The 18,178-nt window shown below is 46.6% G+C and overlaps 1 protein-coding gene across 1 annotated transcript in view; it reads left to right on the forward strand.

Moving 5' to 3' along the window:
- The first annotated feature begins 1,122 nt into the window (after positions 1–1,122).
- Positions 1,123–18,178, forward strand: part of LRP11 (LDL receptor related protein 11) — a 35,321-nt gene continuing 18,265 nt past the window's right edge. Inside the window, 5 exon segments of the mRNA XM_016185343.2 lie at positions 1,123–2,028; positions 9,832–9,989; positions 15,752–15,893; positions 16,931–17,006; positions 17,008–17,054. Coding sequence (XP_016040829.2) covers positions 1,401–2,028; positions 9,832–9,989; positions 15,752–15,893; positions 16,931–17,006; positions 17,008–17,054 — 1,051 coding nt within the window. The 5' untranslated portion in view covers positions 1,123–1,400.

Below are 18,178 nucleotides of genomic sequence, written 5' to 3' on the forward strand. Positions count from 1 at the left end.
CTAACAGACTCAGACAGAAGCAAAGGAACATACACCATATCACCAAAGCTTCCCCATTATACCTTAATGTTCTTGAGTAGTATGAGGAAGTCTTGAACCTGGACCACATTACACAGTGAGACAGTTGTTGTACTGGCCTGTGAAATAGAAATTCTATATATGGGGGCCAGGCAGTAGCGCAGCGGGTTAAGCACACATGATGTGAAGCCCAAGGACCAGAGTAAGGATCCCAGTTCGAGCCAGCTCCCCACCTGCAGGGGAGTCATTTCACAAGCAGTGAAGCAGGTCTGCAGGTGTCTTTCTCTCCTCCTCTCTGCCTTCCCCTCCTCTCTCCATTTCTCTCTGTCCTATCCAACAACAACGACAGCAATAACAACAACAAGAGCAACAAAAAGGAAAAAATAGCCTCCAGGAGCAGTGGATTTGTAGTCCAGGCACCGAGCCCCAGCAATAACCCTGTAGACAAAAAAAAAAAAAAAAATTAAATCTATTTATCACACAATGAGCTAATTATTGACAAAGATAATATTGGCCTGTGATGAGTAACTTTTTTCTTGCCTGGGAAACAAAATAACCCCTTCTGCTTCTCAGCAAGTGCCTATATTATTTTTCCCCACCGGGTTTATGACTGGGTCTCAGTTCCTACACAAGGAATCCAATGTTCCTGGTGAGCTTTTATTTTTAAGCTTCTTTTTTTCCTTTCTTTTATATAAGCAGAGAAATGGAGAAGAAAGAAGAGAGTGAGAAGGAAAAGAGAGACACCTGCAGCACTGCTTCACCCCTCATGAACCTTCTCTCCTGCAGGAGAACCAGGCCCTCGGTCATGAAATGTGCTTTACAGAGTGGGGAAAGGATGCCCCATGCCCTTCTCCCCCAAGTACCCATACTTTGAGCTAACACTGAGCAGGTCTGGGTGGTTAATAAAGTCCATTGGGTCTAGACATAAAGCCTGCCCTGACTAGGACCAAGGGCAAAGACGGTTGCACTCTGGGATACAATCTTTTCCTCCCGGGACCTCCTTTCCCTCCCTCGGTGGGCGGGGTCAGTACGAGCCAAGGGCGGGGCCGCGTGAAGGGGAGGATCTGAGCCGGGCTTAGAGGCCCCGCCCCCTCGGTGGCGCTGTCCACTCTCCGTGGTGCTGATCTGCGCGGAGGTCGCGGTGTGTCCGCCCTAGGCGCTCCTTTGCCGGCGGAGAGGCGCAGGGGGCGCCGGGAACCTCGGGAAAGGCCTCGGCGCCGCGCCAGGGCGGTGGCTGTGCCTCCAGCTGTGCGGGTCTCACCGGTGACCGCGCGCCCGCGGCCTCGGGAGAGCAGCGGGGCCCCGGGGAGTCCGCACCGGGAGGCTACCGGCCGAGCGCCCCCGCGGCCCCGCCTCGGCTCCTCCCCCGGCTGCTGGCCGCCATGGCCTTCGCCTCCCCGGAGAGCGCGGGCTGCTGCCGCGGGGGGCTGCCGCGGATCCCGGCGCTACGCGTGCTGCTGCTGCTCTGCTTGTGGCTGCCGAGCGGCGGGGCGGCCGGGCCTCCGTCTGCCCCGCGGGCCGGGCTGCTCGCTCCGCTGTCGGGCGTGGAGCAGCTGCTGGAGGAGTTCCGCCGGCAGCTGCAGCAGGAGCGGCCGCAGGAGGAGCTGGAGCTGGAGTTGCGCGCCGGCGGCGGCCCCCGAGAGGGCTGTCCCGGGCCCGGAGGCGGCGGCTACAGCGCCAGGCCGGACGCCATCATCCGCACCAAGGACTCCATCGCGGCCGGCGCCAGCTTCCTGAGGGCGCCCGCGGCCGTGCGGGACTCGCGGCAGTGCGTGGCGGCCTGCTGCTCCGAGCCGCGCTGCTCGGTGGCCGTGGTGGAGCTGCCCCGGCGACCCGAGGGCCCCGCCGCCGCCGAGCTGCGCTGCTACCTCTTCAACTGCACAGTGCACGGCCGCAGTGTTTGCAAGTTCGCTCCTCATCGAGGATACAGCAGCTACCGCCTCAGCCGCGCTCCGGAAGGCGGCCAGGAAGGCCTGGAAGACAACACCGCCAGGTCCTCACCTTGGCTGGGTAAGCAAGCGCGGGGCCAGACCGCTGGGTCCTCCTATTGCACTTGTCGGCTGGCTGCCTCTGGGAAACCCACCTACGCAGGACCCCTGGGCCCTCCCCGACCCTATTAGAAACAAAAGCCTGTCCTCAAGTGAGCTAAACGTGCACACAGAAGAGTAGCTTTGATTTCTCAGTCTCGGGTTTCTGAAAACTCGCAGTAGATCAAGCAGAAGCTGGGAAAGTGGGTTGCTTCTGGGATTCTTCTAGATTTAGAGATAGAAACTCATCTGCAAGGACTTACAGCAATTCAGTGCAAAGGGGGAAGAAAACAGAATTTAGTTGGCTGAATGAATATAATAAATGATAAATAAGTTTAAAAGAAGAAGAAAAAAGAAAACTCTGAAAAAAAAAGAACAGGTCTATTCTAGTCTTAGAGGTTTTTTTATAGGGCATGATTTGTGTCAACTAATTTCAAGAGCAAAATCTAACTGGTTGCCAGATTGCTGATAACACAGACTGCTTCTTGCCTTCAGGTTTCTGACTCATGATTCCACATTTAATTGCACTCATAAGAGAGAACAAAAAGAAGGAGAACTTCCGGGAAATTTTACAATGGATCCAAATGAAAGAGTCAATGAACTACTACTTCTTTTATGTATTTGTTTATGGGCTAGAGACAGAGAGGAATCGAGAAGGAAGGGACAGGCAGGGGAGGAAAGGCATAGACACCTGCAGACCTGCTTCACCCCCAGTGAGCTTTCTCTACTGTGGGTAGGAATCAGACTTGAACCCGGGTCCAGGGACATTGTAGCATGTACATTCAACTAGGTGCACCATCATGCAGCCCTTGACCTGCTGTACCTTTTTATAAAGAGGGAGTTGGGCAATAGCGCAGTGGGTTAAGTGCATGTAGCACGAAGCTCAAGGACTGATCTAAGGATCCTGGTTCAAGTCCCTGGCTCCCCACCTGCAGGGGAGTTGCTTCACAGGTGGTGAAACAGGTCTGCAGGTGTCTATCTTTCTCCCTCTCTGTCTTCCCCTCCTCTCTCCATTTCTCTCTGTCCTATCCAACAACAATGACATCAATGACAACAATAATAACTATAGCAACAATAAAAAACAAGGGCAACCAAAGGGAAAATAAATAAATATAAAAATATATTTTTAAAAAAAGGTCAGCTAGTAAAATATCTTCAATGTTTCAGGCCTTATGGTTTCTGTTGCCGCTGCTCAGCTCTGCAGTGGGAGGGTGAAAATAGTCATCCGTGATACATAAAAGAATAGAGGTGGTCATGAGCCAATAAAACTTTTTAAAAAAGAGAAAAAGAAGGGGCTGGATTTTGGTTGAATATAATAGCAATTAAGGCATATCTCTGCTTTTAAAAAAAAAAAAAAAAAACCTAAAGATGGCCTTCAAGATAGCTCACTTGGGTAAAGCACTTGCTTTCTCATGGGCACTATCCAGGTTTGATCCTGGTCCCCACGATAGAAGAAAGCTTATTTCTGTTCTTTCTACCTGAAAAAGTCAGCCTGGAGCAGTGAGGTCCCAATGACAATAAAAGAGAAGGGGGAGAGGGAGGGAGAGAGAGCACTAAATATGCTTTTCATCTGATGACTTTCCTTTCTGCAGTTACTCAGAATGGAACCAAGACTTACCAGAGGGAACAAATATTGTAGCTATTAATCACTGAAGTAACAAAACCTTGTATCCACTAATTACACTCTTGCTCTTTATAATTACACAGATGTGATATAGCAAGATTAGAGTGGCCACTTCCACTATGGAGATCTGTAGTCTTCACAACCTCAGGATTCCCCAAAAAGGGTCTAGAGATCTGTGCCCCCAAGGACTTGCCTCATTACCCAAGAGGAGGCTCAGAAACCTTGTCAATTGAACAGAAAGTAAAGGCCACCCAGCAGGTCACTGCTCAAACTGGAAGCAGACACAGGGAGGGCACCCAAAGTCTTTTCCATGAAAGACATGTAGGAGGACCCCATCAGCGTCTCTGAGCCCATTTTTACACAAGGGTGATAGTTAGACACAACCTTCCTCTGCCCAACAGAGACCCCTGAATCCTAACCATGAAGAAACAATATCTGTTCCCCTTATTCTCACCAGACATCTGGAAGCATCTGACACTGCAGAAGAGCATATTTCTATAAGCCAGGAGAGCCCAAAAGGAAAATAAACAAGGAAAAATCATGTCCATGGGATTAAAAGGCAAAGTTTTGTTTTCTGATAGATTTTCTGAGTCATTAATTTCTCCTTCCTTCCTTCTTTGCCTTTCCCTTCTTTGGGGGGGATGTTTTCCAAAAATGCAGTTTTGTACTGAATTAGATGACCACTGGTCCTCACTCTGGGGAAGCAATGACATACTTCCCCAGACCCCAGCAAGAGGGAAACTAGAACAGTACGTCTCAGGCCTTCCGGGGTGGGGACACTTCTCTGTTCTTCCAGTCGGGCAAAGGTTATTTCCACAAATGCTCTGTGTTTTCCTTGTTCAGCAGTTCAACTGGCTGAAGTTAATTTAAACAACTAACATGATTTTCCCTCTTGCATGTTTTTGGTTTCTGACTTTGGTGCACACAGAATTGGAGGTTAAAGTGGCTATAAAGTGTATATGGTTGAAAAGAGTTACTCCAAAGAATACATTAGTAATTCATTTGAAGTACATAAAAAATCATGAAGAGGCCAGGCAGTGGTGCACCTGGTTAAGTGCACATAGTACTATGCACAAGGACCCACCTAAGGACCCAGGTTCGAGCCTCCACTCCTCACCTATGGCAGGGACACTTCACAAGTGGTGAAGCAGGTCTGCACGTGTCTGTCTTTTCTCTTTCTCTCTCCCTCTCTGTCTCCCGCACCCCTCTCAATTTATCTCTGTCCTATCCAATAAAGTAGCAAAAAAAAAAAAAAAGAAAGAAAGAAATAAAGAAAAGATGGCTGCTAGGAGTGGTGGACTGGTAGCGCTGGCACAGAGTCCCAGCCAAAACTCTGGAGGAAATAAAAAAATGTCACAAAGGACCAGGTGAGATGGGGTAAACCAGCATGGAGTTACACTGAAAACATCTGCCATGTCTGCTACCACTGTTTACTGAGTTTGGTATTAAGGACTGTCATAAACTCCTTAGCCTAGTGAACTCACTCTGTCCACAGACCCAGAAATCTGGGTTCTGTTACAATCCCCACAGTGTCTGTTACAGTGTCCTCACAGGCTTGTGCGAGGAAGTAATTTGTCTAAAGATCTCTAGACTTGTAAGGTATGTGGACTGTGGAGCTGAGTCATGTGGGTTATGGGCTGTGTGATGTGGGTTATTGAGTTTTGCCGTGTAAGTTGAGATCCTGTGTTATGTGGGATGTGGGTGGTGAGCTGTGTTCTGGGGACGCTGGGAGGCTTTCTCCAGCAGCACCAGAGCCTGAAAGCAGAGGATTGTTGAGTTTCCCAGGGTCGTGCTGACTAGGCTGCAGGAGTGTTAGGAGAGAGCAGGGAGCAGTGGAGGGTGCTGGAGAGAGGTCTGAAATGGCTGTCTGCCTGCTGAGAGCTGGCTTTGAGATGACTCCTTCACACCCAGGGCCCTGCTCACCTCCTGGGAACACCTTGCCTTGCCTCCCAGCCCAGGCTGCCCTGAGGAGCCAGGGTGGACATGCTTGGAATTACACAGGTGACACGAATGCTGTTAGAGGACTCCCCTATTTGAGTCCTGTCACTGGAGGGAAGAGGGGCTGGGACCTGGATGCCCTGAAAAAAACTGAAGGGAAGAAACAGTAAGGATCCAAGAGAAACTTGAGAATGTGGTCTCCAAGGGCTCAAGGACAAGAACCTTTATTTGTCTCCACTAAATATTGAGCCTGAAAACTAGGATCTCGGAGGAAACCCTCTGTAATTTAAGAGGTTGGACCCACTTCTATGTCAGAGAAGTTCCACGTCTTGAGGGAGCAGCCTCTGCCCTGTTCTCTGCAGGCCTTATCCACAGCGTCTGCCAACACAAAGGGAAGAGTTGAGCTATCTTCCTGTTAAAGTCTGACCAACCGCCTCCTCCAGGGGCCATTTTTGCTCAGGTTTTCAACCTCTCCATTTCATGTTGTAAATAAACATCACCAGAGACTGCCACTAATACATATTATTGAGATAATTAGTTTGGAATGTTGGGGAGATATACTTAGAACTAACATTCCAACCACATATAAATTCCAGAGAGGTTGCAGTGATTAAGGAAAATATGGATAAAAAGTGTTTGTTGGGAGTCGGGCAGTAGCGCAGCAGATTGAGTGCACACACAAAGCACAAGGACAGTCATAAGGATCCCGGTTGGAGCCCCCAGCTCCCCACCTCCAGGACCTGGAAGAAAAAGGGGCAATTATGTACATATGTAGACAGATAGTTGTAGAGATAGCAGTTAACCCATGTCTGCAACCTTGGGAGAACTGTGGTGATTTGCGATGGAGGGAGTTGGGATTCAGAACTCTGGTGGTGGGAACAATGTGGAATTACACTCCTACTGACATGTAATTTTGTAAATCAATACTGAGTCGCTAATAAAAAATTAAAAAAAAAAAGAAGGAAGCTTCCAATGAGGGTATGGGGCATAAAACTCTGGTGGTGGGAACTGTGTGGAATTGTACCCCCGTTATCTTACAATCTTGTTAATCATTATTAAATCAGTAAGAAAAAAATTTTTAGGGTCCAGGTGGTGGCACACCTGGTTAAGTGCACATATTAAAGTGCCCCTGGTCCCCTCTTGCAGGGGCAAAGCTTCACAAATGGTGAAGCAGGGTTGTAAATATCACTCTGTCTCTCTCCCTCCCTGCTCAATTTCTCTCTCTCTATCCAATAATAAAGAAATAAAAATATAAAAAAGGAAAAAATAATTTAAAAAAGGAAAACACGCTTAAAATACAAGGACAAAAAGGGAAAACACAAAACATAACTTGGGCTAGATGCAATGTGTTAAACCAAAGCAAAGGACTCTGGAGGAGGGGAAAAACAGGGTGTTTCAGGGAAGAGGGGATGTGTGTGTGTGTGTGTGGGGGGTCCCTTGTTGCAGTCCTGGTGCATGATGGTAGAAAATATATAGGTTTATATTGGTCATGAAAGTGTTTTTTGGAACTTTGGGGGAGATGAGAAATTATATCCATTTGTCAATAGCTGTGCTGTGAACCATTAATCCCTAATAAAATGATTAAACAAAAGAAGGAAGGAAAAAAATACCTCACAATGAAAACAGATACATACAAAGTCAAACAAAAAGCAAAATCATGATGGGTTTTAACTGTGTGTGAACCTCTCCCCTTAGTCCGGCCCCACTGTTGTACCCTGACTTCTGGAGTCCCTTCTAACTATTCAGATGTTCCCAGGGAAGCTCCATAGATGGTGGGTGAGTGTGGTGATGTCTTTCCTCGTTTATTTTACTTTCTTTTCTTTTCTTTTTTTAAATTTTTTATGTTTATTTATTTTCCCTTTTGTTGCCCTCATTGTTTTTCATTGTTGTTGTAGTTATTATTGTTGTTGTTATTGATGTCGTCGTTGTTAGATAGGACAGAGAAATGGAAAGGGGAGGGAAAGACAGAGAGGGGGAGGGAAAGACACCTGCAGACTTGCTTCACCGCCTATGAAGCGACTCCCCTGCAGGTGAGGAACCGGGGGCTCGAACCAGGATCATTATGCCAGTCCTTGCACTTTGCACCACCTGCACTTAACCTGCTGTGCTACTGCCTGACTCCCTTTATTTTATTTTTTATCATAGTGCTTCTTAGCTCTGACATATGGTAGTGTGGAGGATTGAACCTGAGACCTCAGAACCATACAGGTGAAAGTCTAAAAATAGCTCATTTCTTTTCTTCTCTTTCTCCCTCCCACTTTATTTCCTTTTACCAGAGCACTGCTCAGCTCCAGCTTACGGTGATGCCAGGGACTGAACCTGGAAACTCTTAGCCTAAGGCATGAGGGTCTGTTGTGTATAGCACCATGCTATTACCTTGACCCAAATTTTTTTTTTTTTTGCCTCCACGGTTATTGCTGGGGCTTGGTACCTACACTACGAATCCACTGCTCCTGGAGGCTATTTTTTCCCCTTTTCTTGCCTTTGTTGTTTATCATTGTTATTATTATTGTTGTTATTCCTGGCATTGTTGTTGGATAGGACAGAGAGAAATGGCGAGCGGAAGGGAAGACAGAGAGGGGGAGAGAAAGGTAGTCACCTGCAGACCTGCTTCACCGCTTGTGAAGAAACCCTTGCAGGGAGGGACCTGGGGGGATCTAACCTGGTTGCTTGAGCCGGTCACTGCGCTTTGCGCCATATGCACTTAACCCACTGTGCTACTGCCAACCTCCCCCCCCAAATAATTTTTTTAAATTGGGACTGGGGGTCCTGGCCTTGTCTGTCGGGAGCAGGTATACTTTCCCACTTGGTGTAAAGGTCAAGGCCTTCATGGATAATCCATCCGCTACCTCAGCCTCAGCCAAGGCTGAAGCAAAGGAAGGAAGAGAAAAATGGCCCCGGGTTTGTCACGCTGGCACGAAGCCCCCAGCCCCAGTGATAGCTCTGGTGGCAAAAAAGAAAGAAACAAGGACGTAAAAGGACAAATACAAAGTAAAACTGGGACTGGGGGGCGGGGCAGCAAAATAAGTCATGGGAATAGTATGCTGCTTTGCTGTGGACATGGCCCAGGATCAGCCTCACTGCTTTCTTTCTGCCACTGTCTCTGTCGAGAAGAAAAAACAACCTTGGCCTGAGTGTGGTGTATTGCATTCAAGCAGGGAACCCTGGGGAAGGAGGGAAAGAGAGAAGTCTGGTGGACTTTAAAGTCCTAGTGCCTGATGGTAGGAAAAGGACAGAAGTTGGGGGTGAGAATGTTTTGCAGACACCTATCAGGGGGAGATAAGAAATTATATCCATGTGTCAACAACTGTACTGTAATGTAGTAATTCCCCTCAATAAAGTAAAATAATTTTTAAAAATTATAAAGCAACTTCAACTGTGGAGGGAAAGGCAGCATCCTAGTAACATTTAAATATTTGTCTGGGAGTCGGGTGGTAGTGTAGTGGGTTAAGCGCACGTGGCGCAAAGCGCAAGGACTGGCATAAGAATCCACCTGAAGGGGAGTTGTTTCACAGGTGGTGAAGCAGGTCTTCAGGTGTCAAAAACAAACAAACAAACAATTGTCTCTTTCCCTCTCTAACTCCCCCTTCCCTCTCAATTTCTCTCTGTATACAAAATAAATAAGAAATATTTATTTATTCCCTTTTGTTGCCCTTGTTGTTTTTTTATTGTTGTAGTTGTTATTGTTATTGATGTCATCATTGTTGGATAGGACAGAGAGAAATGGAGAGAGGAGGGGAAGACAGAGAGGGGGAGAGAAAGATAGACACCTGCAGACCTGCTTCACCGCTTGTGAAGTTTTCCCCCTGCAGGTGGGGAGCCGGGGGCTTGAACCGGGATCCTTATGCCGTTCCTTGATGCTTTGCACCACCTGTGCTTAACTTGCCTGGGCTCTGACTTTGTGAGCAGGTCTGCAGGTGTCTTTCTCTCCCCCCTCTGTCTTCCCCTCCTCTCTCCATTTGTCTCTATCCTATCTGACAACGACATCAACAACAACAATAACTACAACAACAATGAAACAAGGGCAACAAAAGGGAAAATAAATAGTAATAATCAATAATAATAATTTAAAAATCAAGGATAAGACTAATTTTTAGTTACTATATAGTCTCTTAGCAGCCTCTTGCTGGATTAAATCTATTCTAGCAAATAAACTGGCTCACTTAATAAGTTAAAAACTAGTAGGAAATGATGGCATTATCAATTGTTGAATTTCTTTTCCAGAGAAGGACGAGCCTCCACTCTGCAAGGCCGGGGAGGATGTGGTCTTGCACCTGCCCACAGACAGGGTGGTTCTGGATGGCCGTGACAGCACAGATGACCGGGCTATCGTCCAGTATGAGTGGACACTCCTGCAGGGCGACCCGTCAGTGGACACGAAGGTAACTCTTGTCCTCATTGTAATGACAGCTCCTGTTTGTTGAAGAGATCTTTGGGACTGACCTCCCACACTTTCACCAAATGCTTATAAACCAGAAATATACAATGGAGAAAGGGATTTAAGAATGTTTGTTGAAAAGACAGTTTATCCCAGAATTTACCTTTCTACTGAGTAAACCACGATCCTGATTTGTTTTAAAGCTTACCCTTGGGGAGTCGGGCGGTTGCGCAGTGGGTTAAGCGCACGTGGCACAAAGTTCAAGGACTGGCTCAAGTATTCCAGTTCGAGCCCCTGGCTCCCCACCTGCAGGGGAGTCGCTTCACAGGTGGTGAAGCAGGTCTGCAGGTGTCTGTTTTTCTCTCCCCCTCTCTGTCTTCCCCTCCTCTCTCCATTTCTCTCTGTCCTATTCAACAACGATGACAACAATAATAACTACAACAATAAAACAACAAGGGCAACAAAAGAGAATATATATGAAAAAGTAAAGCTTACATTTGTTCTTGATTCTTCTTTTTTTTTTTTAACTTGTCCACAACACAGACAACCCTCAAGAACAAAAGGCTTTTACTTTATCTTTTTTTTTAAATTGCTACTAGGGTTATCACTTGGATTTGGTCCCTACAGGACAAATTCACCTCTCCCAAGAGCAATTTTTTCTTTTTTTTTTTCTTTTGTGGATAGAGGCAGAGAGAAATTGAAAGGAAGAAGATGATAGAGAAGAAGAGAGAAAGAAAAAAATAAAACACTTGCACTTATGAAGCTTCCCTCCCTGCAGGTGGGGGCGGGGGACTTGAACCTGCATCATTGCACATGGTAACTTGCCAGGTATACGATACCACCACCTGACCACCTGACTGCCTGGCCCCTTTTCTTTGTTTTAATGACTCAGATTGCCAGGGGCTCAAACCAGGATCCTTTAGCCAGTCCTTGTGCTTTGCACCATGTACGCTTAACCTGCTGCGCTACCACCCGGCCCCTAGGGTATCTTTTTATTCTGTGTAATAGCCCTTATAGTCTAAAAATAATGAGCAGCATGTCTTGGAATACTCTTCCTAGAACAACACACTCACAGGTCTTTCAGGTGTTCCGAACAGGAGTTGGTTTGCAACCTCTCTCCCCTACCATCCTGTCTCTTCTAACTATTTTCAGATTCATCTAGACCCTTCTTCAGACTTGACATCCCTAACTGAACCCCACACAGACACTGGAGTTCTTCCTACACAGAATATTACCTCTTATGATTCAGGCGTTGGCTTTCCTCCCAGTAATAAAATTTGACTAAAGTAAACTATCTCAGGGGCCATTCTACACACAGGTTCCTGTTAAGCTTTCCATTGTCAGGATATACCTGAAGCCCACTTCATCTTTTGACATGAACTGCGATGAGCTCCTCTCTCCCATGCTTGTGTAACTGACTTACTAGTCCTGAGTGCAGAACCTCGTGTCTAACACATTTTTTGCATCACAGCTTTCGAAAAGCCATCTACCACAGAAATTGATCTTGAGTGTTGTCTGTCATCTTTATGACCCTCCTGTGTTTTGTGTCAGCTGTAACATTGACATGTCTTAGTTGAAATCTCTGAGAACCGTGGGTGATGAGGGAAGGTGCATGCATCATAGCACCAGAGAGCTCCCTGGAGATGGATGTTTATGGGCATTTCTGCAATGTATTTATTCAAACAGCTGTAACTCTGCTTCTGTTTTCATTTAACCTTTCATATTTGCTACTAACAGCTTTATTCCATGAAGGATTAATTGCTCATATGAATGCTGAAGTAAAAGAGTACTGATGATTCAGTATTTGATTTATTGAAGGCATGGCAAAATTGGGCTTTGAGGGCTGGCTGGTGTGCCATTAGGAGGAAAGGGCTGGGTCATCTCCCCGGCCTGGAGTTCTGTGTCACGACAATGGCAGGGAGAGTTCCTGTCATAAACCATCATCGCTGAGACACAGTCTGCACAGAGTCGCTTACTACCAAACTATGTATAACAGTATACATTCTCAAACCTCCTCAAAGTAATCTCATCCCACCGTGATTCATCGTGAGAATAGTCACCACTGAGCAGTGGTGTTCTTGAGATAACGGCCTAGTGTAGGAATACATGTTTCTGTTGTTGTGGTGGTGGTGGTGGTGGTGGTGGTGGTGGTGGTGGTGGTGGTGGTGGTGGTGGTGGTGGTGGTGGTGTGTGTGTGTGTGTGTGTGTGTGTGTGTGTGTGTGTGTGTGTGTGTGTGTGTTTGCCACCAGAGTTATTGCTGCAGCTTGATGACAGCACTATGGATCCACTAGGACTAGAGGCCTTCTTTTTCTCTCCTTTCTATTATATTGGATAAGACAGAGAGAAATTGAGAGAGGAAGGGAAGATAGAGAGTAAGAGAGAAAAGATAGACACCTGTAGACCTGCTTTACAGGTGAAATGTCCCCCTGCAGGTAGGGAGTGGCAACTTGAACCCAGGTCCTTGAGCAAGAACACGTTTGTTTGTTTGTTTGTTTGTTTGTTTGTTTGTTTGTTTGTTTGTTTGTTTTTGACACCTGAAGACCTGCTTCACCACCTGTGAAGCAACTCCCCATCAGGTGGGGAGCTGGGGGCTCGAACCGGGATCCTTACGCCAGTCCTTGCGCTTTGCGCCACGGGTGCTTAACCGCTGAGCTACCGCCCGACCCCTGGAACACATGTTTTTTTTTGTTGTTGTTGATCCAGATTTTCTTTTTTTTTTTTTTCATTTTACTCTTTTATTTTTTTATTTTTTTATTTAAGAAAGGATTGATTAACAAAACCATAGGGTAGGAGGGGTACAACTCCACACAATTCCCACCACCCAATCTCCATAACCCATCCCCTCCCCAGTAGCTTTCCCATTCTCTATCCCTCTGGGAGCATGGACCCAGGGTCATTGTGGGTTGCAGAAGGTAGAAGGTCTGGCTTCTGTAATTGCTTCCCCGCTGAACATGGACGTTGACTGGTCGGTCCATACTCCCAGTCTGCCTCTCTCTTTCCCTAGTAGGGTGGGTCTCTGGGGAAGCGGAGCTCCAGGACACATTGGTGGGGTCTTCAGTCCAGGGAAGCCTGGCCAGAATCCTGATGGCATCTGGAACCTGGTGACTGAAAAGAGAGTTAACATACGAAGCCAAACAAATTGTTGAGCAATCATGGACCCAAAGCTTGGAATAGTGGAGAGGAAGTGTTGGGGGGTACTCACTGCAAACTCTAGTGCACTTCTGCTTTTTTACTTTGGTGCCATACTCCAAACTCAGTCAATTTCTGCTTTGCGTTTCTACTTCTTTTTTTTTTTTACATGCATAACATTCCCCAGATTCCCATTTAACAATACAACCCCCACTATGTCATTCATCATCTTTCATGGACCTGTATTCTCCCCACCTACCCACCCACCCCAGAGTCTTTTACTTTGGTGTAATACTCCAATTCCATTTCAGGTTCGACTTGTGTTTTCTTTTCTAATCTTGTTTTTCAACTTCGGCCTGAGAGTGAGATCATCCCATATTCATCCTTCTGTTTCTGACTTATTTCACTCAACATGATTTTTTCAAGGTCCATCCAAGATCGGCTGAAAACGGTGAAATCACCATTTTTTACAGCTGAGTAGTATTCCATTGGGAACACATGTTTTTAAGAGGCCTGAAATTAGAGCTCTAGGGGGGACTGGGTGGTGAGCCACCCAATAAAGCTCATGCATTACCATGCATGAGGACCAGGATTCAAGCCTCTAGACCCCACCTGCACTGGGGACTTGAACCCTGTTCTTGCACACAGTAATGTGTGAGCTTTACTGGGCATGCCACTGCCTGGCCCCATGTGTTCCTTTTCTGTCTTACAGAATGTGTGAAAAACAAATAAATCTTTTTAAGTATCATATGAGAGTGAAGAGGTGTCTGTAAGGATCCCCTGGGTGCTTGGGAGGGGGTGTCCATCTATAGTTCTGTCTGTCCAGACTGTCTGATTTCAAGGAAAAGCAGCTGCAACAGTGAAAGAGATATTATCTGGTTATATTTAAATATGGGCACAGCCAGGACACTGAGGAGCACTCCCTCACCTGTCTGGGTCTAATTCTGTATATTCTGCATCAGAGAGCAGATCCCTGAGAGGGCAGAAGTAGAAGGATTGGCCCCTGCGATGGGGAAGCTCTGTCCTCCCAGCCTCAGTGTTGGAAAGAGGCTTCCCAGTGACCCCAGGGGCAGAGTTTCAGTCTGACTCTGGTGAGCTGAGTGTTGATACTCAGGACCTGTGAATCACTCGCTTTGCCAGGGAGTGACAGTGTCCCTGTGATCAGCCGATCCTGTTCCTCACCACCTGTTTTCCCATAACTCCAGCTCCCCTTTCACATCCACTCCACAAATCCCCACTCTGATCAGCCTTACAGGCCACCCTCTCCGCTCAAGGACCAGGCCAGTGACCCCAAAGCTGCTTCTCTCTGCAGTCCTAATCTTCTGTCTGCTCTCAGAGCCACCAGCTGGGACAGGGCTTCTGTCTCCCAGCACCTGACTCTGCACTGCAGACCTCCTGCCAGCATGCTCCTCCACGGCTACCATCTTACCCATATGCCCATAAGTCCCAAGAAGGTGTGAGTAATAGTTCCCCTTTGGGACTAGGAGATGTCAAGTGCATGCCTTCCTGTGTGTTAGGCCCTGGGTCCACTCCCCAACACTGCATAAAAAATAATGGTGTTAACAAAAACAATAATAACTACAACAATAAAACAACAAGGGCAACAAAAGGGAATAAATAATTTTTTTAATTTCTTAATTGGAGAATTAATGTTTTACATTCAACAGTAAATACAATAGCTTGTACATGCATTAACATTTCCCAGTTTTTCATATAACAATACAACCCCCACTAGGTCCTCTGTCATCCTTCTTGGATCTGTATTCTCCCCACCCACCCACCCCAGAGTCTTTTACTTTGGTGCAGTATGCCAATTCCAGTTCAGGTTCTACTTGTGTTTTCTCTTCTGATCTTGTTTTTCAAATTCTGCCTAATAGTGAGATCATCCCATATTCATCCTTCTGTTTCTGACTTATTTCACTTAACATGAATTTTTCAAGGTCCATCCAAGATCAGCTGAAAACGGGGAAGTCACCATTTTTTATAGCTGAGTAGTATTCCATTGTGTATATAGACCACAACTTGCTCAGCCACTCATCCGTTGTTGGACACCTGGGTTGCTTCCAGGTTTTGGCTATTACAAATTGTACTGCCAAGAACATATGTGTACACAGATCTTTTTAGATGGGTGTGTTGGGTTCCTTAGGATATATCCCCAGGAGAGGAATTGCAGAATCATAGGGTAGGTCCATTTCTAGCCTTCTGAGAGTTCTCCAGACTGTTCTCCACAGAGGTTGGACCAAGAATAAATAAATATTTTAAAAAATAAAATAATAATGGTGTTACAGCCCACTATTAAATCACCAGTAAGATAATATTAAAATAATAAATAAATAAAATGTATTTAAAAAATAATAACAGTGTAACTTACTGCACTGCTGCCACCTATGATGGTAAGCCAGGTCTAGAGAAAGTGAGACTGCTACAATTTGCCCCAAACACCTCCACTGTGCCAGGTTTGACTTTACCACCCACCCCTGGATCAGTATTTATGTCCAAAGGGCGTAGTATGTGATCTATGACCCACTACCATGGGCCAGGGGTAGGAGGAAGCTGTGGAGTCTTAGGTCCAGGTGACACTGGACTCCAAGCCTCAGGTCTCCGAACTATACCTGATATATCCTGTTTCGTGCCAGGTGCCACAGTCAGGAACCCTGAAACTGTCCCACCTGCGGGAAGGAACGTACACCTTTCAGCTGACAGTGACGGACACTGCGGGACAGAGGAGTTCAGACAACGTCTCCGTGACAGTGCTACCCGTGGCCTTCTCCACGAGAGGTGAGAAAAGTTCTGCCCTCACCTCCTCATTGGCCGACAGAGGCCTTGGTTTCCAGTTGTTGTTGTTGAGTGAGAGAATCTTTACTAAAGTTAAAAGATACAGTTCCATTATGTTTTGAACTAAGTGACCCCGCTGGATTGAGGTGGGGACTCAGGAGGTGTGAACTGGCTGGGAGCTACAGGAAACTCGAGCTGTTCCATCTTTCCTTAACTCTCTTCATAAGGGACAATCACGCGACTTTTCCGGATTTTTTTTTTTTGCTTCCAGGGTTATTGCTGGGGCTCAGTGCCTGCACCAGGAATCCACTGCTCCTGGAGGCTATTTTTTCCCTTTTGTTGCCCTTGTTAGTTTTTTTATCATTGTTGTGATTATTATTGTTGTTATTATTGCTGTCGTTGTTGTTGGATAGGACAGAGAGAAATCAAGAGAAGACAGGAAGACAGAGAGGGGGAAGAGAAAGATAAACACCTACAGACCTGCTATACCGCTTGTGAGACGACCCCTCCTGCAGGTGGGGAGCCAGGGGCTGAAAAAGGGATCCTTACTCCAGTCCTTGCACTTCGCGCCACATGCACTTAACCTGTTGTGCTACCGCCCAACCCCCCTTTTCCAGCTTTTAAAGGTAAGTGGTCCAGTTACTACATGTTAAAAGCGCACCTATGTTACAGTGCACAAGGACCCAGGTTCGAGCCCCCAGCCCCCACCTGCAGGGGGAAAGCTTCACGAGAGGCAAAGCAGGGCTGCAGCTGTCTGTCTCTCCTTCTCTCTATCATGCCTTTCCCCTCTCAATTTCTGGCTGTTTCTACCCAATAAATAAATAAGCATAATAAATAACTTTTTTTAAAAAGTGCACCTAGAACCAGGGAGATGGTTCAGTGGTAGAGTATAGGACTTGCATGCCAGAGGCTCTGAGTTTGAGCCCCAGTACTACATAAGTCAGAGCTGAGTGGTGTCTGGGCTCTCACTAGAATAAATAAACAAACAAACACCAGGAAGACAGTTGTGCAACCTGTGACTGCATCTTGTTGATAAACAGGGTGCTTAAAGGCCTGTTCTCGTTACCACTTCTTCTGTGACGATGGCTGTTGCATTGACATCACACTGGCTTGCGACAGAGGAACAGTGTCCAGACAGGTCTGATGAAGTCTTCTGTCAGAACTGTGAGTTGGCCTCATGATTCCTCTAGGACAGGGGGTAGAAGGAATCTCTTATTGTCACATTGACATGCAAGCTCATGCGTCAGCACTACATGAAGCTCCAGGAACAGCATCGAGAAAACTGTGCACTGCAGAGTGGGGCACTGGTCTCCCTATCTTTCCTCCCACCCCTCTCTTCACAGTAAACAAAATTAAAAAATCGTGTGCAAATTCAACGTTGCTGTTTTTCTGCCCTATTTAAGGTGTAACTTTTTTTTTTTTTGCCTCCAGGGTTATGGCTGGGGTTTGTTGCCTGCACTACGAATCCACTGCTCCTGGAGGCTATTTTTTTCCCCTTTTGTTGCCCTTGTTGTTTATCATTATTGTTGTTATTGCTGTCATTTTTGTTGGATAAGACAGAAAGAAATCAAGAGAGGAGGGGGAGACAGAGAGGGCAAGAGAAAGACAGACACCTGCAGACCTGCTTCACTGCCTGTGAAGCGACTCCCCGGCAGGTGGGGAGCCGGGGGCTTGAACCAGGATCCTTATACCAGTCATTGTGTTTTCGTGACATGTGCACTTAGCCCACTGCGCTACCGCCTGGCCCCCATTCAGGAGTAACTTTTTTGTTCATTTGCTTTTTTTTTACCAGAGCACTACTCAGTTCTGGTTTATGGGGGTGCGGGAGATTGAACCTGTGGCTTCAGAGCCTCAGGCATGAGAGTCTCTTTGCATAACCATTATGCCATCTACCCCCGCCCTCAGGCATAATTTTGTATGAAGAAAATATGTCTTAAATTAATGAGCATTTTCTATGAGTCTCTGTCCATGTTAAAGGTTTCTGCTGTGGCTTTGAATGTTCCAAGGGAGCCTTCCCCACCCTAAAAATGATGTTTAGAGTTAGGAGATGGTTCACCTTGTAGAGGGCGCCTCGCCATGCCTGTGAACTAGGTTCGAACCCTGGCATCACATGGGAGTATTAGACTTCTTGGGTGATGCTGTGGTGCCTCTCCCTCTCCCTCCCTCACTCTCTCCTCCTTCTCTTTTCCCCTCTCCCTCTCCCTCTCCCCCATTCTCTCCCTCTTCCACTCCTTTTCCCTCTACATGAAATGAAAAAGTCAGCCTAGGAACAGTAAAATCACATATCT

The sequence above is a fragment of the Erinaceus europaeus genome, chromosome 13 (genome assembly GCF_950295315.1).
Source record: "Erinaceus europaeus chromosome 13, mEriEur2.1, whole genome shotgun sequence".
NCBI classification, from domain to species: domain Eukaryota; kingdom Metazoa; phylum Chordata; class Mammalia; order Eulipotyphla; family Erinaceidae; genus Erinaceus; species Erinaceus europaeus.